The sequence below is a fragment of the Pogoniulus pusillus genome, chromosome 24 (assembly GCF_015220805.1).
Source record: "Pogoniulus pusillus isolate bPogPus1 chromosome 24, bPogPus1.pri, whole genome shotgun sequence".
NCBI classification, from domain to species: Eukaryota; Metazoa; Chordata; class Aves; order Piciformes; family Lybiidae; genus Pogoniulus; species Pogoniulus pusillus.
Genome location: NC_087287.1, coordinates 9,173,299 through 9,197,950, shown reverse-complemented (window position 1 = coordinate 9,197,950; position 24,652 = coordinate 9,173,299). Strand labels below are relative to the sequence as shown.

Sequence of the window (24,652 nt, the reverse complement as noted above, 5' to 3'; positions counted from 1 at the left end):
CCCCTGGGGGTGCTTTGCCTCCAGGCTCACCCTGCCCCCCCCATAACTGAGCTGCCTGGGGTGGTCCATCCCCCAGCACACATGTGCCAAGACACACTCAAGCCCAGTGAAAGCACCATGCTGGGGGTGGCAGTGCCCATGGGTACCATCTCAGGCTCTAGGGAGGGAGTACAGCCCTCAAATACACCACCCAGTGCTGCTGGGCATCCCCTGTCCCGACCTGATGCCATCCATAGATGTGCCTCTCAGGCACTGGCACCACACTGAGGGGCAGAGTGAGAAACCTGTGTGGTGGAGGAGAAGCCTTTTAAAGCCATCAGGTGCTTCATGCACCCAGGTTTCATTTCATGCCACCTCCAAAAGGAGGAGCAAAACCCTGCTTCTGCTTTGAGTATGGCACCAGGACTGGGCATCAACTACCCAGCCCTCCCCAAATCCAGCATGGCACCAGCGTGGCACCACTCCCCCTCCTGCTGCAGGCCATCACCACCGTGGAGAAGCAAACCAGAGCTGCTGGCACCCCATGGCTTGCTCTCAGCACCTGCCAGCTGATGGCCAGAGGATGCTGAGGGTACCCAGCGCCTCGCCAGGCGCCCAGCTGGGCAGCGCTGCCCGCCGGCATCCCTCCTGCCTGCGCTTGCCCAGCATGCCAGCAGCCAGCTGCCGGCTGCTCTGCCCTGCTCTGCTCTGCTGCTGCTCCGCTGCCTGCACGCACCACACCTGCACGTGCTGCTCAGGGCAGGGCACCCAGAGACCTGCCTGATGTGGGCACCTGGCTGGAGGTGCCACCCGCAGCCCTCTCTGGGGCTGGCAGCGAGCAGGGGGGGGGGAATTTTGGCAAGAGCTGAGGCTCCTTCCTCCGGCGCTGGGCTATTTTTGGCTGAGGATTTCCGGAGAGCTGTGTGGTTTCTCTGCCTCGTGGTCCTCACCAGCACCTCTCCTCTTGAGGAGCAACCCAATCCACACCCCCTCCCCCCCCCGCCCCCATCCTCAGGGCTTTTTGCCCCAAACCCTGCTCCCTCCCAAACCCTGCTCCTCACAGCCTCCTGAGGCTCCCCACAGCCCTCTGCTGCTCCTTACAACCCCCTGATGCTCTTCATAGCCTTCTGATACTCCCCACAACTTCCTCATGATCCTCTCACAGACTCCTGATTCCCTCACAGGTTCCTGATGCTCCTCAAAACCTCCTGATTCTCCTCACAGCCTCCTGATGCCCCTCACAGCCTCCTGATTCCCTCACAGCCTCCCAATTCTCCTCACAGCCTCCTGATGCCCCTCACAGCCTCCTGATTCCCTCACAGCCTCCTGATTCTCCTCAGCCTCCTGATGCCCCTCACAGCCTCCTGATTCCCTCACAGCCTCCTGATTCTCCTCACAGCCTCCTGATGCCCCTCACAGCCTCCTGATTCCCTCACAGCCTCCTGATTCCCTCACAGCCTCCCGATTCTCCTCAGCCTCCTGATGCCCCTCACAGCCTCCTGATTATCCTCACAGCCTCCTGATGCTCCTCATAACCTCTTGATGCTCTCAAGCTGCACCAGGGAAGGCTTAGGTTGGATATTAGGAAGAATTCCTTCACCACAAGGGTCATTGGGCACTGGACCAGGCTGCCCAGGGAGATGGAGGAGTCACCATCCATGGAGGGGGGGTTAAAAGATGTCAGGATGAGGTGCTGAGGGATGTGGGACATTTGAGCTGGAGCAGGACAAGTTTAGGTTGGAGGTCAGGGGGAAGTTCTGAACAATGAGAGAGCTGAAACCTTGGACCAGGTTGCCCAGGGATGCAGTAGAGACCTCACCCCTGGAGGCATTGAAGGACCCTGAGCAACCTGCTCTCACTGGAGATGTCCCTGCTGAGTGCAGGGGGGGGTCAGACAAGATGACCTTTGAGGGTCCCTTCCCCCCTGATGCACTCTGTGGTGGTCTAACAGCTGTGCACAGGGAGGTGCTGGGTTATGGCTGGGCTTGATGCTCTTTAGAGCTTTCCCAGGCAGGGAGTTGTGTGAATCTCTGATCCTTTGCTCAGGCTGGATCCTGCTTCCCCTCCTCCCAACTCCAGATCACCTCTCCCCACAAAAGATGAGCTCCACAGGTTGTGCCTGTCCCTTGCAGCCCCAGCCCCGCCTCAGCCAGGCTCAGAAGGCTCCCCCAGCAGCGCTGGCAGGCAGAGAGCAGCAGGCTGGGCTCACACAGCGAGTGCCACTGCCAGCTCTGGCGTTGTCACCGCCGCCACCACTTAGCCTCTCACCCCAGGGCCCTCCATCACTCCCAGGCACTCCGGGTGACAGCGGGAGAGATGCAGGCAGAGAGCCAGAACCTCCCGAGGGGACAGCAGCCAGCAGGCTCCACACCGCCAGCCCCATCAGCACCCCCACTCCGAGTTTGCTTCCCCAGCTCCCTGATTCCCCTCCCCAGGCAGTGTCCCCCGTGGCCACCACCCTCCTGGGCCCACGGTGATGGCTGAGCTTTGTGGCCACCACGGGGACAGAGCTGGAGGGGGGAAACGATCAGCATCAGCCAGAGACACCCAGGTTAGAGGGCTGGAAGTGCTGAGGGGGGAAGAGGGAGAGAGATGGAGAAATACAGCATGGAGGGGAGGAGGGAGGAGGCAGAGGAGGGGAATAAAGGGCTGAGGAAGGCCCCAGCTGGAGGACTGGAGTGGGACATGGAAAGGTGGGCAGGTGCCAGGGGGATGTGGGGCTGGTGCAAACGCTGGTTCCTGGGCTGCATCCTCCAGGGGTGAGATGCTGAGGCCCTGGGGGAGTGGGGATGGCCACTCACAGGGGATGGCCACTCACAGGGGATGGTCACTCACAGGGGATGGTCACTCACAGGGGATGGCCACTCACAGGGGATGGCCACTCACAGGGGGTGGTCACACACAGGAGATGGCCACTCACAGGGGATGGTCACTCACAGGGGATGGCCACTCACAGGGGATGGTCACTCACAGGGGATGGCCACTCACAGGGGATGGCCACTCACAGGGGGTGGTCACTCACAGGGGGTGGTCACTCACAGGGGATGGCCACTCACAGGGGATGGTCACTCACAGGGGATGGCCACTCACAGGGGATGGTCACTCACAGGGGATGGCCACTCACAGGGGGTGGTCACTCACAGGGAATGGCCACTCACAGGGGATGGTCACACACAGGGGATGGCCACTCACAGGGGGTGGTCACTCACAGGGGGTGGTCACACACAGGGGATGGTCACTCACAGGGGATGGCCACTCACAGGGGATGGTCACTCACAGGGGATGGTCACACACAGGGGATGGTCACTCACAGGGGATGGCCACTCACAGGGGATGGTCACTCACAGGGGATGGTCACACACAGGGGATGGCCACTCACAGGGGGTGGTCACTCACAGGGGATGGTCACTCACAGGGGATGGCCACTCACAGGGGATGGCCACTCACAGGGGGTGGTCACACACAGGAGATGGCCACTCACAGGGGATGGTCACTCACAGGGGATGGCCACTCACAGGGGATGGCCACTCACAGGGGATGGCCACTCACAGGGGGTGGTCACTCACAGGGGATGGTCACACACAGGGGATGGTCACTCACAGGGGATGGCCACTCACAGGGGATGGTCACTCACAGGGGATGGTCACACACAGGGGATGGTCACTCACAGGGGATGGCCACTCACAGGGGATGGTCACTCACAGGGGATGGTCACACACAGGGGATGGCCACTCACAGGGGGTGGTCACTCACAGGGGATGGTCACTCACAGGGGATGGCCACTCACAGGGGATGGTCACACACAGGGGATGGCCACTCACAGGGGGTGGTCACTCACAGGGGATGGTCACTCACAGGGGGTGGTCACTCACAGGAGATGGCCACTCACAGGGGATGGCCACTCACAGGGGATTGCCACTCACTCACGAGGCAATGAGGGTGGTCACCTGTCACACCCTCCCCCCAAGCCACCAGCATGCCACAGGCTCAAGCTGGAAGGAAGAGCTCCTCACATCTCCCTTCAGGGGCACATCCTCGGGCTTGTCTCCACATTGTCCCCAAGCTGGAGGGCAGGCTGAAGGGTGCTGCTGCTCTGTGCCAACCCTCTGCCACCACCTCAGCTCCATCCTTGTCAGCTCCATCGGCTGCTTCCCTTTCAAACCTCATTAACTCCCCCCAAGGTGACCCTCTCCCTCCTGCAGCAGGACCACGAGCAGGACAACAGGAGGAGGTGGGGGACACACACACACACCACACAACACTCAAAGGACCCCTCAAAGCTGGCAGCAGGGCACTGAGCACCCCACCACACGCACACCCCCTCCCCATACCACAACCAGCTTGGCACCTACGGTGACATAGGGACACAACTTGACCCACCACCCTCTAAGCCCACCTTGGTGCTAAACACACCCTCTGTGCGTGTCCCACTCCCCCCCTCCCCAAAACCACACCGTGGGGAGCTTGGCCCCACGGTTTGATGTTGTTGTGGCACTGGTGACACTGGGAAAGCTCTTTCCTGCTGAATCCATCTCCAGTAGAGCCCCCCTGGGGGTTGGGAGGGGGGTGGCGAGGAGATGCTTGGGGAGGGGGGGGGGGGGGGTGTGGCAGCGATATTATCTGCATCTTATCTTCATCCCTCGCTCCCCCTCCCTTCCCTGACAAGCTGAAAAGCCGCGAGATCAGGCGGTGGAGAAGCCGCCTCCAGCTCCTCTCCTGTTCCTTGGTGTGTAGGGGGGGGGGACACACACAAATCAAGCGGACCCCAACCCCCCCTGCCCCTCAGCTGGACCCCCTGCCTGGTTGTATTCCCCCTCCCCAAGGCGTTGGGTTTGATGTCCCTCAGCTCTGTGTGTGTGTGTGAGGGTCTCTGATATATGTCACACGTCTGTGCATGGCTGTCCCCCCAAAGTGGGGCTGATGAAGGGCTTGGGGGGGGGGGGGGGGGGTGTGTTAGGGTGGGTATAATGCAGGCAGGATCCCTAGGAAGAGCTCAGCACCTTCGTGGCCACCTCACTGCCGAGGGGAATGGGATGGAGCTGTCATGGGGAGGGAGGGGACACACACACAAAGGGACAGGGTGAGGTCGTGGAGGAGGCGCCAGCAGGAGCAGCCCCCAGGCTGGGGTGCTGGGGGGGGGTGGTGGTGGTGGTGAACCCCAGCCTTGAGCAGAAGGTGGGGGTGCTGAGGGTGGGGTGCTGGTGCCACCAGCGCTGTCCCTGCACCATGCGGGACGTGGCTGCAGCAGGTGCCTGGCTCCCAGCCCTTTGTCTGCCTTCCTCCTCAGCTGTCACGAGTCCCCCTCCTCATCCTCCCAGCAGCTCCTGGCCTTCGCTTTTGCTCCTCAGGGTTTGATGCTTTGTTTTGTTTTCTTCTTCCTTTTTTTTTTCCCCCCCTCTTGGTTTTTTTTTTCCTCCCTCTCCTCCCATTTTATCCCAGCCCTGGAAACCTTCTCCTCCAGCTCTCTGCAGCCAGCACGCAGCCACTTCTCCCTGGCCCAGACCTCTCCACTGCCCGCCGGGAGGCAGAGCTTTGAGGAGGGGGGAGGTGGTGTGAGCAGGCAGGCAGGCAGCTGCTGGTTATTGATTCACCACTTCCAGCACCACCACCTCGGCTTTGCTCCACATGGAGCATGGCAGGATGGAGATGTGGGGGCAAGGAGGTCCCAAACCTGCCCAGTACCTCCTCCTCGATGAGCTGAGAAGATCACAGGATCGTGGAATGATGGAATGATGGAATCTATAGGTTTGCCTGGTTGGAAAAGAGCTGAGGATCATCAAGTCCAACCATGAAGCAGCTGAAGTGCAGCCACCTCCCCCAGAGAGGGGCCAGCTGGTGGTGGTGGCAGCAAGGACGGGGACAGAGAGCTGCCCTACTGTCCCTAGAGCTGGTGTGGGGCACATGGTCCCCCCCAGCAGCAGTGGGGGGGCACCTTTGCCTTCGGCCCCAGTCTCTGCTTCACACTCAGTCACCACTCTCCTGACATGTCACCAGCCATGGGATGGCCCCACCGGTGGCACAGCCTCCCAGCAAACCCACCCGGAGCTGGGAGGCATCATCTCAACTGGGTGCCCATCTCAGACACTTCTCTCACCACCCAGGCCAGGCTGGTGACCAGGGATGGGGTGGCACCAGTCCTCCCACCGCCAGCATCACCTCTAGGTCCACCTTGTCCCTGGGCCAGCTGAGGGAGACACACGGTGACACAGAGCAGAGGACAAGGTTCATGGGGCACCCAGGAACCTGGCGTGGCAAACACCTGGCTGGTGCCAAACCCAGCAGGGGCGAGGGAGCCAATGGCACCCTCCCAGCCCCTGTGGCTGGGCCACACACTTGGTACCCGCCTGGCACCGTGATGGAGCAACGGCACAGGAGGGAAAAGCAGGGGCAGGGGCAAGCAGTGGTTGAAGCAGAGGGTGTCCCAGTACCAGCCCAGGGCTGTTGGTATGGGTGTGAGCAAATCTGGACCCACCACAGCACTCCTGGGCCCACTACAGAATGCCATGGCTCCACCATACCAGCTCTGGACTGACCACAGCATGCCATGGCCCCACCATAGGCCCCCTGGAGCCATCACAGCCCCACCACAGCACCCCACAGCCCCACCACAGCACCTCAAGACCCACCACAACACTTCTAGACATCATTCCATGGACCCACCACAACACATCATAGAGTCACTACAGCATTCCATGGACCCACCACAGCACATCACAGCCTCACCACAGCATTCCATGGACCCACCACAGCATCCCTGGACCCACCACAGCACATCACAGCCTCACCACAGCATTCCATGGATCCACTACAGCATCCCTGGACCCACCACAGCACATCATAGCCTCACCACAGCATTCCATGGATCCACCACAGCATCCTTGGACCCACTGCAGCCCCACCACAGCACCCCACAACCCCAGTCCTCATGGCACTGCCATGACTGGTGACATAGGAAAGCTCCCCCATGATGGGGGACCTGACAGCTGGAGACCTTGGAGCTTAGGGTGGGGGGGGGGGGGGGGAGGGGAGCTGGGATCTGTCCCCTCAAACCTAAACAAGTCAGGCTCTGCCTTGTCACCTTGCAGCTGGCAGTGGCACCTGCAGTCATCAGTGGCCTGCTGAGTGCCAACAGGGACGGTCAGTGAGGGCAGCTAGGACAAACTGGGGGCAGAGGCCGTGTTTGGAGGAGAAATGAAGCAGGTGTAAACTGTGGGCACTGGGAGGGAAGGACAGCCCTGCCACCCTGCTGCCAGCAGGGACAAGCTGCTGTCCCCACTCTGTCACCCACCTGACAGGTGACCTTGGGCCAAGCAGTGCTGTGCCACACACAGTGTCACAATGATGGGATGGAACAGAGATGGAGTGCACAGGGTTGGGGTGGCACAGGGATGGAGTAGCAGAGGGATGGAGTGGCAGAGGGATGGGGTGGCACAGGGATGGAGTAGCAGAGGGATGGAGTAGCAGAGGGATGGGGTGGCAGAGGGATGGAGTGGCAGGGGGATGGGGAGGCACAGGGATGGAGTGGCAGAGGGATGGGGTGGCAGAGGGATGGGGTGGCAGAGAGATGGGGTGGCACAGGGATGGAGTGGCAGAGGGATGGGGTGGCACAGGGATGGGGTGGCACAGGGATGGGGTGGCAGAAAGATGGGGGAGCACAGGGATGGAGTGGCAGAGGGATGGGGTGGCAGAAAGATGGGGGAGCACAGGGATGGAGTGGCAGAGGGATGGGGTGGCAGAAAGATGGGGGAGCACAGGGATGGAGTGGCAGAGGGATGGGGTGGCACAGGGATGGTGGAGCTGCATCCAGAGGCAATGTTCATCCTCCGTGCAGGTGGCAACTTCACCTCGAAGGTGTCTTGTCTGGAGCTACCAACTCTCCGGCAAGCGCCGCCACTGTCACCTGCCCCGGGTGACACCTTGTGACGATGCCCAACCTGCCGCCCTCCCGCAGGCCTGGCTCTGCCCAGCTCCTGCAGCTCGCCCCAGCGGCAGGCACCGGCAGCTCCCACTCTCCCCAGGTTGATGCTCCCCACGTCCCCACCAGCGCCAGCACAGGACACGCTGTCCTTCTGCCCGCCGCTGGATGCTCCCTGGGCCTTGGGGACAGCACCGGTGAAGCTTCCAGGTGTCCCCCCCCCTACCCCACCCCACAGCCCTGGTGCTCCCTTCGCCTCCACACCGGCTGCCGGCAGCTCTCACACCCAAACCCCTCGCCAGCAGCGTCCCAGATTCCTCGGTACTGGGCCGGACTGGTGAGCATGAGCTCAGCAAAACAGCACTGCCCAGAGCCCCTTCCCCAGCTGCCCACCCTGGCAAGCAACAGCGCAGTGGGGTGGGGAGGGGGGGGACAGGCGATGGGGGACCCCCTACCCAAAGCGATGGAGCGATGAGGACTGGGAGTGATGCTCTGCCTGGTGGTACCCCTGGGGCCGAGGGCATCAGCAGGAGGCTGGGTGGATGACTGGAGAAGCTGGGGGGGAAGCAAGGGGCTTTGGGGTCACCTTAAGGGGCTAGGGGGTCACTGAGGGGCTTTGGGGTCACCCCGAGGGGCTGGGTCTTTCTGTGGGGGGTTTGGTTTTGTCCAGCATAAGGGGATACTGGCCTCGTGGTTTGGTTTGGGGGGTCCTCAGGTTAGTGTGTCCCTGGGTGGGGGTCCAGGACCCCCGGGGCGGGGTGTCCAGCAGCCCTCGATGTCATTTGCAAGTGCTGACGGTGACTTTTCCTCCCTGAACTGCCGTTAACTCCCGACAGATCCCACAACCGGGGGGGGGGGGGGGGGGGGGTTTGGGGGGGGGGGTGTCGGGGTGAACTGGGAGAGGTTTTGGGGAGGGGGGGGGGGCATCACGGACCGGTCCCACCGGTGGAGCCTGGCGGGCAACAGCGGACAGCGATGAAACCCTAGCGTTTGTGTCCCCACCTCGGTGTCCCCCGTCATCTGCCAGTGTCTGTGCCCCCATCCCGGCGCCTTCCCATCATCTCCCTGCTGTCTGGCCCCATCCTGGTGTCTGTGTCCCCGTCCTGCTGTCCCCCATCACCTCCTCGCAGTCTGTGTACCCATCACGGTGTCCCCCACCGTCTCCCTGCTGACTGTGTCCCCATCCTGGTGTCCCCCACCATTTCCTCAGTGTCTCCGTCTTCCCATCCCAGTGTCTGTGTCCCCACCTCGGTGTCTGTCCCCATCCCGGTGTCCCCCCATCATCTCCCTAGTGTCCGTGCCCTCATCCCAGTGTCCCCCTGTCATTTCCCCCTTTTGTCCATGTCCCCATCCCGGCGTCTGTGTGTCCCCCATCCCGGTGTCTGCGTCCCCATCCCGGTGTCCCCATCATCTCCTCCCGCCGTCTCCGTGTCCCCATCCTGTCGTCCGCCCCCAGTCATCTCCCCGGTGCTCGGCGCTGCCCCCTCTGAACTCACCTGCGCTGGCAGCCTCCGGGTGCAGGTACATGGTGGCGGCTGGTGGCAGTGGCGGCGGCGGTGGTGGCAGTGGCGGCGGCGGCTGCTGCCCGCTTCGGCGGAGCCGAGGCTCTCATCAGACAAGGGCGGCGGGCGGCGGGGCGGGTGCGGGGGCCGCGGGAGGCGGCGGCGGAGCGGCGGGGGCCGGCATGCGGTGGTGGTAACGGGGATGAGGGGAAGGGGTGGGGGGGAGGTGTCCGGTAGCCCCGGAGCTGCCTGTTCACTGCCTGCCCTGTTCGCTGCCTGCCTACTGCCTGCTGGGGGTGGGGTGGGGGTGTAAGGGAAGGGTGGGGGGATTGGGGGTGTGTGCACCCCGATCGAGCATCCACTTGCTGCTCGCTGCTGGCGGGAGAGGAAACTGCAGCCGGTGGGGAAAAGGGAGCGGGGAGGGAGGGGGGGGGGGGGGGGGGGCGTTGGGGATGCGCACGGAGTGTTTGTGGGGGGGGGGGGGGGGGGGGGTGTCCACACATACACAAGGCCAGCAGCAAGGAGGGGACACGGACACACACACACACACACGCGTGGAGCGGCAGGAGACACGCGTGAGGGTTCACACCACCCCACCTCCGAGCAATAGCGGGGCCACATCTCGGAGTGCGTGTGTGTGGGATCTCCGCGCACGCCGCACGCCCCCCCCCGCCCCCGCCCCGCCCGCATGGCAACGAGCGCGGGGCGCCCTGTGCGGGTGGGCGCACACATGGGGGGCACCAAGGGATTCAGTGGGTGGTGGCACTGCCAGGACATCACAGCACCGCGTTAGCATACCCGCCCCCCACCCCCCTCCCTCCCTCCCTCCCCAACATCCCCCCCCCCCTGCCGCTCCCAATGCACCCCCCGCAGGTTGTCCGTTGTCCGGATCCTGGGAAAGCCATGCCGGGTTTTCCCGGGGCCGGGGCGCGGCGGCTGGGGCCGGGGCACTGCGGGAGCGGCGGCGGCTGCGGGAGAAGGAAAACCCGGAGCGGAGCGATGGAGTGGGTGTGAGCCGGGCTGCTGCTACAGACTGGGTCATAAAATCACGGCGTTGTGGAATCGCAGAATGGTTTAGAGTGGGAGAGGCTCCTCAGATCGTGGAGCCCAAACCTTGAACCCAGCACTGCCACTCCATGGCCCTCAGCACCACAGCTTCGTGGCACTGAAACCCTTTCAGGCATGAGGACTCTACCACTGCTCTGGGCAGCCTGGGACAGGCCTTGATGACCCTTTTGGGTTAGGATATTTCTCCTCATGTCCAACCTAAACTTCACCTGGGGGACCTTGAGGTGTTTTCCTCTTGTCCTGGCACTTGCTCCTTGGCAGTAGAGCCCAACCTCCTCCTGGCTCCAGCCTCCTTGCAGGCAGCTGTAGAGAGACAGAAGCTCTCCCCTCAGCCTCCTTTCCTCCAGCCTCAGCACCCCCAGCTCCTTCAGTTGCTCCTCACCATTCCTGCTCTCCAAACCCTTCCCCAGCTTCATTGCCCTTCTCTGGACTTGCTCCAGCCTCTCAATGTCCTCCTTGGAGTGAGGAACCCAAACCTGACACCAAGACTGCAGGTGTGGCCTCACCAGTGTCCAATCCAGAGGGACAAACACCCCACGACAAAGAGGTGATCTGTGCCCCAGTGTCTATCACTCAGACAAAGGGCAGAGCTGCTCTTAGGGTGCAAACAGCAGGGTCCCACCAGGCACCTTCACCTCTAGTTGTGTCCCCAGCCTGCTGGCTTGGGGGTCCCTTGGGGGTGGACCTGAGGGTCCCTGGACTGGTGGCTTTGAGGGCTTTGGGGTACTGGCCTGGAGGTCCTTGCAGTGCTGACCTGGGGATCACCTCTTTGAAGTCCTGGTCTGGGGGTCCCTGGAGTGCTGGCATTGAGGTTCTGAGGGTGCTGGCTTGGTGCTCTTTGGGTGCTGGTTTGGGAGTCCCTCGGATAGAAGGGAGCAGGGTGAAGGAGGAGACCCCCTGAGGCGGTGCAGGAGGTGCCTCCAGATGAGATGGTGAGGCAGGGGATCATGATGACAGCTGAGGCTTTGCTCCCGGGACTGGGGGCTGTTCCTGCTTCCCCCTTCTGCTGAGGTGAGGGGTTCAGAGATCCATTCCAGCACCGGGTCATGGGCTGGGACACTCATATGGATGATCCAGGGCTTGTGGGAACCTCGAGGGACAGAGCCCAGCCTGGTCTTGCTGGATGGAGGTATTCAGGTGGATGTTCTTTGGAATCATACTGGGAAGAGCCAGAAAACCACCCCCAGGATGACTTGGAAGCCTCTGGGGCTAAACCTTGACATTCCTCGCCCCCAGACTGGATTTCCAGCAGGGAAGGAAGCAGGAGTAATCTCCTTAGGATGATGTTTGATGCAAAAGAGCCTGCAGAGAAAATCCTGCACCAGAAGAGATTGGATTTAGGGATGGGGCTGGGATGGGGCTGGCTGATCTAGAGGTGGGGCTGAGCAAGTGACTTTCTGGGCAGTGGGTTGCCAGGCCTCGGTGCTTCTCAGTCCAGCAAAGCCACAGGGGTGGTAAGGGACTTGGATTTGTGTGTCTGACTCACACCCTGAGCTCCTCCGTGCCCACCCTGATCACGGCACTCACCCTGGGGGAGGTTCTCATCCCCTCAGGGCTGGGCCAGCAGCAGCCCATCTTGGGATGGGTGCCGGGAAAGCGATGCCCGCAGGCGGGGGGGCTGGCTGGGGAGTCCTGTGCCAGGCAAACTTCTGCCCATACACCCAGAAGAAGCTGTTCTAACGCTGGGGAGCAGGTGCCAGCCTGCTGCCAGTCCTTCCAGGACTACGAGTGGGTTGGAGAAGAGGGACCAACCCTCTGCCCTTTCTCTGCTGGGAGCAGGGGGGAGTGGGGAAGGTTGGCAAAGCCTCCTCAGGGGGTCGTGGGGCTTTATTTTGATTTTGTGCTGCCTTTTTCTTTCTCTCCCTCTCTCTCTCTCTTTTTCATTCTCCCCCTTCATTGTGGGAACCTTCTCATTAAGCCCTTGGCACCAGCCCTTGCTTTCACTCTGCTTTTCTCCACTGGCTTCCCACACACTCTTCAGCATCTCTCAGATCCCCGTCCCCACACTCACAGACATCCCGGCAGCGCCGTAACCTCCCCGCACCCACACAGCCGCTCGCTGCCGCCGCCGCCGCCGCTGCTGCCGCTTCCACCGGGGCCAAGTGGGTGGAAAAAAACGTGGCTGACTCATGGCTGGGTGCCACACGTGAGCTCCTGGCCCCAACTAGGTGCTAAGCAGTACCCTAAGCTGGTACTTGTTGCCCAACGAGCCATGACAAGCTGAGGTCCTGTCATCCCAAAGCCCTGGGGAACTGGAGCCCCTTCCATCCCAAAGCCCTAGGGAACTGGAGCCCCTCCCATCCCAAAGCCCTAGGGAACTGGAGCCCCTTCCATCCCAAAGCCCTAGGGAACTGGAGCCCCTTCCATCCCAAAGCCCTAGGGAACTGGAGTCCCTCCCATCCCAAAGCCCTAGGGAACTGGAGCCCCTTCCATCCCACAGCCCTAGGGAACTGGAGTCCCTCCCATCCCAAAGCCCTAGGGAACTGGGGCCCCTTCCATCCCAAAGCCCTAGGGAACTGGAGTCCCTCCCATCCCAAAGCCCTAGGGAACTGGATCCCCTTCCATTCCATAGCCCTGGGGAACTGGAGCCCCTTCCATCCCAAAGCCCTAGGGAACTGGAGCCCCTTCCATCCCAAAGCCCTAGGGAACGGGAGCCCCTTCCATCCCAAAGCCCTGGGGAACTGGAGTCCCTCCCATCCCAAAGCCCTAGGGAACTGGGGCCCCTTCCATCCCAAAGCCCTAGGGAACTGGAGTCCCTCCCATCCCAAAGCCCTAGGGAACTGGAGCCCCTTCCATTCCATAGCCCTGGGGAACTGGAGCCCCTTCCATCCCAAAGCCCTAGGGAACTGGAGCCCCTTCCATCCCAAGCCCTAGGGAACGGGAGCCCCTTCCATCCCAAAGCCCTGGGGAACTGGAGTCCCTTCCATTCCATAGCCCTGGGGAACTGGGGCCCCTTCCATCCCAAAGCCCTAGGGAACTGGAGTCCCTCCCATCCCAAAGCCCTAGGGAACTGGAGTCCCTCCCATCCCAAAGCCCTAGGGAACTGGAGCCCCTTCCATTCCATAGCCCTGGGGAACTGGAGCCCCTTCCATCCCAAAGCCCTAGGGAACGGGAGCCCCTTCCATCCCAAAGCCCTGGGGAACTGGGGCCCCTTCCATCCCAAAGCCCTAGGGAACTGGAGCCCCTTCTATCCCAAAACTCTAGGGAACTGGAGCCCCTTCCATCCCAAAGCCCTAGGGAACTGGAGCCCCTTCCATTCCATAGCCCTAGGGAACTGGGGCCCCTTCCATCCCATAGCCCTGGGGAACTGGAGCCCCTTCCATCCCAAAGCCCTGGGGAACTGGAGCCCCTTCCATCCCAAAGCCCTAGGGAACTGGAGCCCCTTCTATCCCAAAACTCTAGGGAACTGGAGCCCCTTCCATCCCAAAGCCCTAGGGAACTGGAGCCCCTTCCATCCCAAAGCCCTAGGGAACTGGAGCCCCTTCCATCCCAAAGCCCTAGGGAACTGGAGCCCCTTCTATCCCAAAACTCTAGGGAGCTGGGGCCCCTTCCATCCCAAAGCCCTGGGGAACTGGAGCCCCTTCCATCCCATAGCCCTGGGGAACTGGAGCCCCTTCCATCCCAAAGCCCTGGGGAACTGGAGCCCCTTCCATCCCATAGCCCTGGGGAACTGGAGCCCCTTCCATCCCAAAGCCCTGGGGAACTGGAGCCCCTTCCATCCCAAAGCCCTAGGGAACTGGAGCCCCTTCCATCCCACAGCCCTGGGGAACTGGGGCCCCTTCCATCCCAAAGCCCTGGGGAACAGGAATCTCTTCTACCTCAAACTTCTGGACAACTAGAATCCCTTTCCATCCCACCCCCCTGGGTAACTGGAGCCCATTCCATCCTGAATCTCTGGATAACTGGACCCCCTTCCACCCCAAACTCCTGGATAATGAGAATCCCTTTCTATCCCACCCCCCTGGGTAACTAGAGTGCCTTGCATCCCAACCCCCTGAGCAACTGCATCCCCTTCCATCCCAAATCCTTGAGTACCCCAAACCCAGGCCAGGGAAATGCTCCTGCAGCTCCAGCAGGGTGCTGAGGCACCACCATGTGGTCCATGTGCATCTGCAGGGTCTGCCCCACTCCAACCCACTCTCTGGGCCTTGGCTTTGGCTTCTGCGAACCTCACTGGCAAGCTTGGGGCAAGCACAGCTCCTCCTGCAACCCCCAGGTCCTTCCCCAGAGCTTCCCAAGGCTTCTCCATGGCCAGAGCAGTTCCACCAACTCAACTGGAACGTCTCTGGGAGGTGTGGGCAGAGGGCTCCCGGGCAGGGGTGGGTTCCTCTGCCAAATTGCAGTTTTCACTTCTCAACTGCTTTGGCTTTTCACGCTGTTCAGAAAGGAGTCATTAAGCTCCTTTCTTCTCTCCTTCTCTTTTATTTTGGTGATGGGGAGAAAAACGGAGCTTTTATTCACCCTTCCCAATGAACCTTTTCTGCTTTTGGGTGGTTTTGAGGGGGGGGGGGAGGGGGGGGATTTCTTTGTGTTGGATTTTTCTCTGCCCTTGCTCAAGCTTTTTTCCTTTTTGTTAGAAATTAATCGTTGGGCTGAAGGCCAAACCCGGGGAGATTTCAGCTCAGAGGCTGAAAGTGTCAGAGTCTAACCAGAATCATGGAGTTACAGAGTGGTTGGGGATGGAAGGGGCTGAAAGTGTCAGAGTCTAACCAGAATCATGGAGTTACAGAGTAGTTGGGGATGGAAGGGGCTGATAGTGTCAGAGCCTAACCAGAATCGTGGAGTTACAGAGTGGTTGGGGATGGAAGGGGCTGATAGTGTCAGAGCCTAACCAGAATCATGGAGTTACAGAGTGGTTGGGGATGGAAGGGGCTGGAAGTGTGAGAGTCTAACCAGAATCGTGGAGTTACAGAGTGGTTGGGGATGGAAGGGGCTGAAAGTGCGAGAGTCTAACCAGAGCCATGGAGTTACAGAGTGGTTGGGGTTGGAAGGGGCTGAAAGTGTGAGAGTCTAACCAGAATCGTGGAGTTACAGAGTGGTTGGGGTTGGAAGGGACCTCTGGAGACCAACCTCACTGCCATGGCACATAGAAACAGGTCCAGGTAGGTTTAGAACATCTCCAGAGGTGGAGACTCCACCACCTCTCTGGGTAGCCTGCTCCAGTGCTCTGTCAACCTTAAATTAGAGAAGTTCCTCCTCATACTCAGGTGGAAGTTCTGATGTTCAGGTTGGTGCCCATTCCCCCTTGTCCTGTCCCTGGGCACCACTGAACAAAGCCTGGTCCCATCCTCCTGACACCCACCCTTGAAGTATTGATCAGCATTGAGGAGATCCCCCTCATGCTGCTCTTCTCCAGCCTGAACAGCCCCAGGGCTCTCAGTCTTTCCTCATCAGAGATGTCCTCAGCCCCCTTAGCATCTCTGTAGCCCTTTGCTGTACCTTCTTCAACAAGTCCCTGTCCTCCTTGAACTGAGGAGACCAGAACTGGACACAGTTCTCCAGACATGAGCTCACCAGGACAGAGCAGAGGTGGAGGAGAACCTCCCTTGACCTGCTGGCCACACTCTTCTTCATGCACCTCAGGAGACCCTCGGGGTAAGCAGAGAGTTTAGAAAGCAATTTCCCAACCTGCCCAAGGGCAAGCTGGGACTCTGCCTTTGTTAGAGCCAACAAAAACGGCCACGAAGCAGCAGCAGCAGCAGCAGCAACAGCAGCAGCAGCAGCAGCAGCAGCAGCAGCAGCAGCAGCAGCAGCAGCAGCAGCCATGGGACTCCCCCATCCATCCCTCTTCCTTCTCTGCTGCTGCTGGCCCTCTGGCACGGCAGCGGAGCCGGCGCCGCGGAGCTGTGTTTGCCTTTCTGTGCAAACATGGCACAGGGCAGAAGCGGTCAGGTGGCAGCAGAGCTGCTGGCAGCACCCAGGCAGCTCCTGCTGTGGCTGCTGGTGTGCTGGGCAGAGTGCTGTGGGAGTGGGGAGGCGTGGGAGGCAGTGTGCCAGTCTGTCCCTCTGCTTTTGTTAAGGGGACCCCCTCAAACTACCACCGGCAGGGGAGGGGCAGAAGGTTTGTTCCAGGAGGATGCTCTGGTGTGTAATAGGGCAACCTCTCTACAGCTCCCTGAAAGCAGGATGGAGTGAGGTGAGGCTGCTCTCTTCTCCCTGCTAGCAGGAGAGAGAGCAAGAGGAAATGGCCTGAAATTGCCCCAGAGGAGGTTTGGCTTGGACACCTAGGAGCAATTTCCTCACTGAAAGGCTGGCCAGGCATTGGAACAGGTTGGTCAGGGTGGTGGTGGAGTTACCAGAGCTGAAGGTATTTAAGAGACATGCAGCCATGGCAGCTGAGGTTGTGGTTTAGTTGGGTCAGTTTTGGACTTGAGGATCTTAGAAGTCTTTTCCAAACGCAGTGATTTTATGGTTCTACAAAGTGGCCAAGGGCAAGGTCCTGCACATGGCTCAAAGCAACCCCTGGTATCAATCCATGCTAGAGATGAAGGGCTGGGGGCAGCCCTGTGGAGAGGGAGCTGGAGATGAGCTGGCTCAGAAGCCAACCATGGCCTGGGCTGATCCCCAGCAGTGTGGGCAGCAGGTACAGGGAGGGGATTCTGCCTCTATGCTGAGCCCCAACCTGCAGTGCTGGGGCCAGCTCTGGAGTCTCAGCACAGCAGAGACAGGGATCTGTTGGAGCAGAGCCAGAGGAGGCCACAGTAGTGAAGGGAGCACTGGAAGCCCTCTGCTGTGAGGAGTTGGGGCTGCTCAGCCTGGAGAAGAGAAGGCTCCAGGGAGACCTTCTGGTGGCCTTTTGGTGCTTAAAGGGGTTGAGGAGAAAGCTGGGGACAGACTTTTGAGCAGGGCCTGCTGTGACAGGCCAAGGGAAGAAGGTTTGGAACTGGCAGAGGGAGATTCAGACTGGAGAAGGGAGAAATGTTTGACCTTGAGGGTGGTGAGAACCTGTCCCAGGGTGCCCAGAGCAGTGTGAGCTGCCCCATGGCTGGCACCGCCGCAGGTCAGGTTGTTTGGGGCTGTGAGCAACCTGCTCTGGTTGCAGACTGTAGGGAGGTTGGACTGGATGAACTTTAAAGGTCCCTTCCCACCCAAAGCATTCCACGGTCCTGTGATTCTCTGCCAGATGACATTGACTGATGAGCTCAGCAAGCCATGCATGATCAAAGCTCCCAGACCCCAGGCTGGGGCTCCCTGTGGAAGTCAGCTCAGCTGGAAAGCCACCCACAGGGGCCAAGGCAAAGGCAAGACCACATCAAACCCCATTTGCTCGAGGTGACAGGGGCTGACTCTGCTTGGGTGCTGAGCTGTGCCCTTCACTGCGAGGCTGGTGTGTGAGGAACCATCCTGGTGGGGACAGAACACCCTCAGGTGGAGTTTAACTACTGGAAGCATCCACCCTGAGCCCCTCAACACCCTCAGGTGGAGTTTAACTACTGGAAGCATCCACCCTGAGCCCCTCAACAGCCTCAGGTAGAGTTTAACTACTGGAAGCATCCACCCTGAGCCCCTCAACACCCTCAGGTGGAGTTTAACTGCTGGGAGCATCCACCCTGAGCCCCTCAACACCCTCAGGTGGAGTTTAACTGCTGGGAGCATCCACCCTGAGCCCCTCAACACCCTCAGGTGGAGTTTAACTACTGGGAGCATCCACCCTGAGCCCCTCAACACCCTCAGGTGGAGTTTAACTACTGGAAGCATCCACCCTGAGCCCCTCAACACCCTGAGCCTCTCAACACTCTGAGGTAGAGTTTAACAACTGGAAGCATCCACCCTGAGCCCCTCAACACCCTCAGGTGGAGTTTAACTACAGGGAGCATCCACCCTGAGCCTCTCAACACCCTCAGGTGGAGTTTAACTACTGGGAGCATCCACCCTGAGCCTCTCAACACCCTCAGGTGGAGTTTAACTACTGGGAGCATCCACTCTGAGCCCCTCAACACCCTGAGCCTCTCAACACTCTGAGGTAGAGTTTAACAACTGGGAGCATCCACCCTGAGCCTGTCAACACCCTGAGGTGGAGTTTGATTACTGGGAGCATCCGCCCTGAGCCCCTCCCGCAGCGCAGCTGCTCTGCAGGCACCAGGTCTGCCTGGCACTCTGAAGGGCATTCCCATCACGGCCAGGGCTGTTTGCCGTGGCCACCGCCTGTCTGTTTGCTCTGTGTGTGCCTCACGCTGCCAGGAGAGCCCTTTAGGGGAGGTTTGCAGACCACACCAGTGCAAAGAGACAGCATGTCCCAGCCCAAGCAGCGGTGACACTTCGATGCCCCCCTCTCCCAGGCTTGGTGGCTCTCCAAGAAGGCATGCTGGTGATTGCTGAAGGTTCTCCAAGCTATAGGGTTGAAGCCATCAGGGATCTGTATTGGTGAGGTGGGAGGCTGCAGCATAGGTGGTGCTAATCCAGCCCTGGAGCTGTGCTCCCCACGCTGGGAGCTCATCTCTGCTTCTCCGATGAGCAGCCAACAGCAAAAGGACTAAAGCAAAGCAGTCAGAAATGGGAGTTAGCATTGGTAGGCAATGCTGGAGCTGGCATCGTGGCTGGGGAGGCACAAGTCCAGGTGCATCCCCCCCCCCCAGCTCTGCTTCAGCCTCATGAGTCCCCAGAGAGCCTCTCCACCCCAAGCTGTACCCCATAGCCATCCCTTAGCACCCCATGGACTTGAGAGGGAGGAGCAGCAAGGAGAGAAGTGGCTGTGTGTAGATGTGGCACTTGAGGACATGGTTTAATGGCTGTGGTGATGTTGGGTCAACAGCTGGGCTTGCTGATCCTGGAAGTCTCTCCCAACCAAACCAGTTCTGTGCTTCTGTGGTGTGGAGGCTCCTAAAAATCCTGTTGACCTCCCTGACTCCATCCTGAGGGGATTTAATATGGTGCCTGGGGGATGTCTCCTCCATGGCCTCAAGTTGCCCCAGGGGAGGTTTAAGTTGGGTAGTTAAAGAAACTTCTTCACTGAAAGGGTTCTCAGAGACTGGCACAGGCTGCCCAGGGAGGTGGTTGAATGCCCATCCCAGGAGGTGCTCCAAAGAGGCAGAGAGGTGGTGCTGAGGGACATGGTTTAGCCCCAGCCTTGGTACTGGTTGGACTTGATGATCAGAAAGGTCTTCTCCAGCCAAAATGATTCTGTGACTCTATGCCACGTCTCCCCTTGGTTCCAAATTCTCCTGGCCAAGGTCCCTGCTCCCCTGGAGACTCCTGCCATCCTGGAATTATGGGTGGGCTCAGGTGGGATGAGAGCTTGAGATTTTCCCATGCATCCTGTTGCCATGTGGAGAAGCACCGAGGAGCCCTGGGGAGCTCTGGTGTGGTGGTGCTGGGAGCCAGGATGGTGCTTGGCACCACGGGGATAGGCAACCTGGTTGCTGCTGGCACAAGGAGCTCCTGGCTCACTGGTGGCTACAAAGGAAAGCAGGGAAAAGTGGCAGGTGGAGGCTGAAGGTCACAGCTTGGACTTTGCCCGCGGCTCTGCTGGCAGCAGCTGCTCAGCAGCTGAGATGAGGCTGCAGCACCAGGCTGGATTCCTCCCTGCTGGCCCCCGAGCCACGGGATGCAAGCAGCTCCTGAAGATGCAGTGGTGCTCCAGGAGCAGCTGCGGTGGGTTTCAGCCAGGGCTACACAGATCCTGTCCCCCCAGACCCTGCAGAGACTCGAGTCCAGGTTTGCCCTTTATGTCAGCACAGAGCCCAAAACTGGGATGTGCTGAGGTCCTTCTCCACAACCAGAGCTCCCTCCCTCCTCCCTGAGCCCTGCTCGCTTGAGCAGTGCCTCTCTTCACTTGGGACTCCATCAAACGAGGGGCACAGACCGTTGCCCCAGCACCCCGAAGGACATCTGCTGAGCCACCACCTCTCAACCCTGCGCCCAGGAGCGAGGGAGGGCTGCTCTAGAACCCTGCCCGGGGTTTGGAGCCGGGAGGAGCAGCCACCACCTGCGGGAGGGCTCTCGTCTCCTCGGATCCGGGCTCAGGTTTCGATCGATGCAGGCAGGCTCGCCCAGCCCCGCTGCCCTGACTCAGCAGCTCCCTGTGGCCACTTGGCCAGCGGGGCTGGGCACCGCGGCTGCAGCCTGGCGCCGCCGGCTCCCGGGGGCCCTGCGGCTGCTCGCTGAGCCTTCGGCGTGTCCTGGGGTGAGGGCAGGCTTACAATCAGCCGAGCCCCTCCGCCAGGGGCTTGGGAACCAGGTGGGAGTGCTATCTAGGGATGGTGGCGGAGCCTAAAGGTGGCATCGCTGCAGCGTGGGCACAAGTCAGGCTGGGCTGAGGACACGGCTTGGGAGTACCCTGCAGCAGCATCGGGCTGCTTTCCCTTCTCTTTGGCCCCGGCACCCCAAAGCCCTGGTTGAATCCTTACCCTCCCCCCCTGCCTCGTTCCCGACGCTGCCCTGGGGTCATCTTTTGTTGGTGAGCTCTGGAAGGCATTGAGCTGCTCGATGGTCGGATGGAGACGCTGCCCTTGGGCACCTTAGCCGGGCTCGACCCCTTGCTTCTATTGCAACCACTGCCCTTCCTAGCCACCCCCCCCCAAAAATGCTCATCGGCTGCCAACACGGGCTTGAGAGCTCCCTCTGCGCCCGAGCCAAGAGCTCTCCACGTCCTGATGTTCCTCCACTTTGCGGTGCGCGGCTCTCTGATGAGTGGTGACCTCTATTAGCAGTGCTATTAAGCTCCTGAAGAGCAGCACCAGGTTGGTTTGGAGGCTTTGTTTTCTTTTGGTGGGTAGAGAAGCAGTTGGGTACTGCCAAGTACCTGCACAATTAGGGACTAAAGCCTCCCTGCAGTGCCTGAAGGGTGGGAGCTGGTGGGGATGGCTGATGGGGCACTTTCTCCTCTGCTTGCTCTCCAGCCTGACACAGCTGCAAGGGTGGCACCAGAGGGGAGAGGTTTGAAACGAAAGAGGTGACCTTAAAAACCAGAGAGAAAAGGGATGGGTGCTCCTCACCCTGGCTAGCAGCAGTGACCCAGCTGTGTCCCAAATCTAGACACCTCTATGAGGCCACCTCAGACACAACTTAGGGTGAGCCTCCTGAGGTGTTCCAGCAGCACCAATGAAATCTGGCTTGGTCCTGGCACCGAGGAAAGCTCCTCTCAAGGCAACAGCAGAGTGGGTAGAGAGAGAAGAGAGAGCTTCAGAAAAGATCCCATCCCAGGAGGATCTGCAAAAGGGACTATAGGGAAAGCTGGAGAAGACATAGTGAGAAGGGTGTGTAGGAGAGCCAGAGGAGCTGGGTGGAGTGAACTCCTCATGGAGTTCAACCAGGGCAAGTGGAGGGTCCTGCACCTGGAGAGGAACAACTCCCTGCAGCAGTACAGGTGAGGAATAATGACCTGCTGGGAAGCAGCTCCAAGGAGAAGGACCTGGCAGTCCTCGTGGGCAACAACTTCATTGTGAGCCAGCAATGTGCCCTCCTGGTCAACAAGGCTGATGGTCTCCTGGAGGCATGGAGAAGAGCGTGGGCAGTAGGTCCAGGGAGGTTCTGCTCCCCCTCTACTCTGCCCCAGTCAGGCCATAGATGGAGCACTGGGTCCAGTTCTGGGCTCCCCAGTTCCAGAGAGACTGGGAATTACTGGAGAGAGTCCAGGGCAGGCTCTGAAGGTGCTGAGGGGCCTGGAGCAGCTCTGCAAGGAGTAGAAGAGAAGACTGAGAGGGAATCTAATCAATGTTTATCAATGTCTGAGGGCTGGGGGTCAGGAGGAGGGGACAGGCTCTGCTCACTGCTCCCTGGGACAGGACAAGGAGCAATGGATGGAAGCTGCAGCACAGGAGGTTCCAGCTCAACACAAGGAGGAACTGAACTTCTTGACTGGAAGGGTCCCAGAGCACTGGCACAGGCTGCCCAGAGAGGTTGTGGAGTCTCCTTCCCTGGAGCCTTTCCAGGCCTGTCTGGATGTGTTCCTGTGTGCCCTGAGCTGGGCTATCTGGTCCTGCTCTGGCAGGGGGTTTGGACTGGAGGATCTCTTTGTGTCCCTTCCAATCCCTGATGTCCTGTGAGGGAGCAAGCATTCCCAGCCCCATCTCTGACACCTTCCATGAGCCTGGCCTGGATCAGCAGTGGCATGGCCAGCAGGAGCAGGGAAGGGATGATGCCCCTGTACTGGGCACGATGTGTTGGGCTTGGTGATCTTGGAGGGCTTTTCCAAGCCAAACAATTCCATGGCAACACAATACTGCTCCCCCAGGAGCTTCCAGCTCAGCCAAGTGTTCAAGCTCCTCACAAGTGAGCAGAAAGCAGCAGCTAAACATGGAGGAGCTCAGCCTAAGGAGGCACAGCCAGCACCCATAGGTGATGTTAGAGTTGACCATCAAGCCTTGTCCTACCTGACTGGGGGGCCACCAGGCCCCCCAGCCTTTTAGATCCCCTCCACCATTCACCCAGTGTGCACCATGGGGACTCACCAGTGATGATGGGAGGAGGATCCCTCTGCCCAGTTGGGCAAGCTGAGGGTTGCTGCCTTTCCTGGGGCTCATTATAAAGGGGAGTGGGCAGAGAGGGCAAAGTGGCCACAGCTGGGGTGGGAGGAGACTGCAACAGAGCTCAGGTGTTCTGGGTTTGGGAGAGAAAAGGGGCAAATGAGGGGTGGGGGCAGGTGGTGCTGAAAGGAGGGAAATAGAGAGGAAAAAGATGGAGATGAAAAGATGAAGCTGAGGGGAAAGGCAGGAGCTGGAGAGGAAAGGGTGAAGACGGAGATGAAAAGATGAAGCTCAGGGGAAAGTAAGGAGTTGGAAAGGAAAGGATGAAGATGGAGATGAAAAGATGAAGCTGAGGGAAAAGGAAGGAGTTGGAAAGGAAAGGAGGAAGCTGGGGGTGAAGAGGAAGTTGGAGAGGAAAGGAATGAGATGGAAAGAAAAGGTGGTCCTGATCTGGCAGGAGAGTTGGACTAGATGATGATCTGAGGTGCCTTCCAGCCCCTAACATTCTAGAAGTGAAAGGCTGAGAGCCCTGGGGCTGTGGAGCCTGCAGGAGAGCAGCCCCAGAGGGCATCTGCTCAGTGCTCAGCAACAGCTAAAGGAGCTGTGGGGGGCAAGAGGCTGGGGCCAGACTCTCATCAGTGGTGCCAAGGGGCAGAGGGCACAAAGTGGAGTGCAGGAGGTTGCATGTGAGGCTGAGGAGAAGCTTGTTTGGTGTGAGGGTGCTGGAGGGCTGGAGCAGGCTGCCCAGAGAGGTTGTGGAGTCTGCTTGTGTGGAGAGCTTGCAAGTGGCCCTGGGCCTTGTGCTGCTGGGCAAGCTGCTGTGGGTGCCCTGCTTTGGCAGGGGGCTTGGGCTGGCTGATCTCCAGAGCTCCCTTCCAACCCCACCCTGCTGGGATTCTGGGATTCCGTGGGCGTGGGAAGGCGAGGGGGCAGGGCAGGGGTGATGGTGCGTGGCCAAGCGCTGCCACATCCGCTTGCAAACCAAACATCTCTGCTTCCCTGCAGCCGTCGGAGCAAAGTCCAGCCCAGCCCCTGGCCCTGCCAGGACTTGGGGCAGACCCGACAGGAAAATCCACCAGCATCTGCCCGTGATGGACGCAGAAAAGCAGGGCAGGGAGACGCAGGGTACAGGGAGGATAAAGGGGAGGGACCCTTGTCCCAGCTACGGGAAGTGCAAAGGTTGGGAATCGTCCTGACATCCCACCCCGGCGATAAAAAGCCATTTGTGGAGGAGTGCCCTCGCTAATGCTTAGGGGAAAGGTTGCTAATGGCCACCGAGCAACGTGGGGTTATTAAGAACAGGTTGTGCCAAGGCCCTCTAAAAGCCTCCTCAGATGTAATCAGGGATGAAGGAGACAGAACAGCACAGGGCACAGCAGCCCTGCGCCTCCCAGCCCAGGAGATGGCATCAGGAATTAGGGATCTGGCCCCGACCCCAAGCAGCTGAAGATGCCACCCTGTGTGTCAGTCATCAGGGAGCCCTCTGCCCAGGGGCTGTGGGGATGCCAGGCTCACCCAGGGGGGATTTGGCAGCGCCAAGGTGTGCCAGCAGCATCCAAAGCAGCTGCAGGGAGTGAGAGGAGGTAGAAAATGGGGAGCCTAAGGACATCTCTGGGTGGGATGGGATGGGTTGGGATCTTCTCTGATGCTCTCTCTTCTTCATGTTCCTTCTGCCCACCCTTCTGTTGCCCTGAAAGAAGGTTTCCTTGATGCCAGGCCAAAACAAGGACTCATTGGTGCTGCTGGAACATCTCAGGGTGGGATGGGATCTTCTCTGAAGCTTT

At 60.0% G+C, this 24,652-nt stretch overlaps 2 protein-coding genes and 1 long non-coding RNA gene across 8 annotated transcripts in view; 1 reads left to right on the top strand and 2 right to left on the bottom strand.

Moving 5' to 3' along the window:
- Nucleotides 1-9,669, bottom strand: part of SYT7 (synaptotagmin 7) — a 45,042-nt gene extending 35,373 nt beyond the window's left edge. Inside the window, exon 1 of one of the 5 annotated variants that reach the window (XM_064163321.1) lies at nt 9,391-9,669. In XM_064163321.1, the coding sequence (XP_064019391.1) occupies nt 9,391-9,421 (31 nt within the window). In that variant the 5' untranslated portion in view covers nt 9,422-9,669. The remainder of the gene's footprint in view (nt 1-9,390) is intronic. The other 4 variants (XM_064163320.1, XM_064163322.1, XM_064163323.1 and 1 more) reach the window with 4 other exon arrangements.
- The window catches only part of DAGLA (diacylglycerol lipase alpha), a 131,737-nt gene continuing 116,065 nt past the window's right edge, over nt 8,981-24,652 (top strand). The window contains exon 1 of the mRNA XM_064163311.1: nt 8,981-9,415. The gene's annotated coding sequence lies outside the window, so the exon portion shown is untranslated. The remainder of the gene's footprint in view (nt 9,416-24,652) is intronic.
- LOC135186045 (uncharacterized) lies at nt 18,854-22,890 on the bottom strand. 2 transcript variants are annotated; one of them, XR_010306714.1, is made up of 2 exons: nt 22,854-22,890; nt 18,854-19,857 (listed from the first exon to the last, which is right to left on the bottom strand). It is a non-coding gene; the product is annotated as an uncharacterized LOC135186045 (long non-coding RNA). The 2 variants fall into 2 exon arrangements; XR_010306713.1 differs by having other exon boundaries at nt 18,854-22,075; nt 22,854-22,886.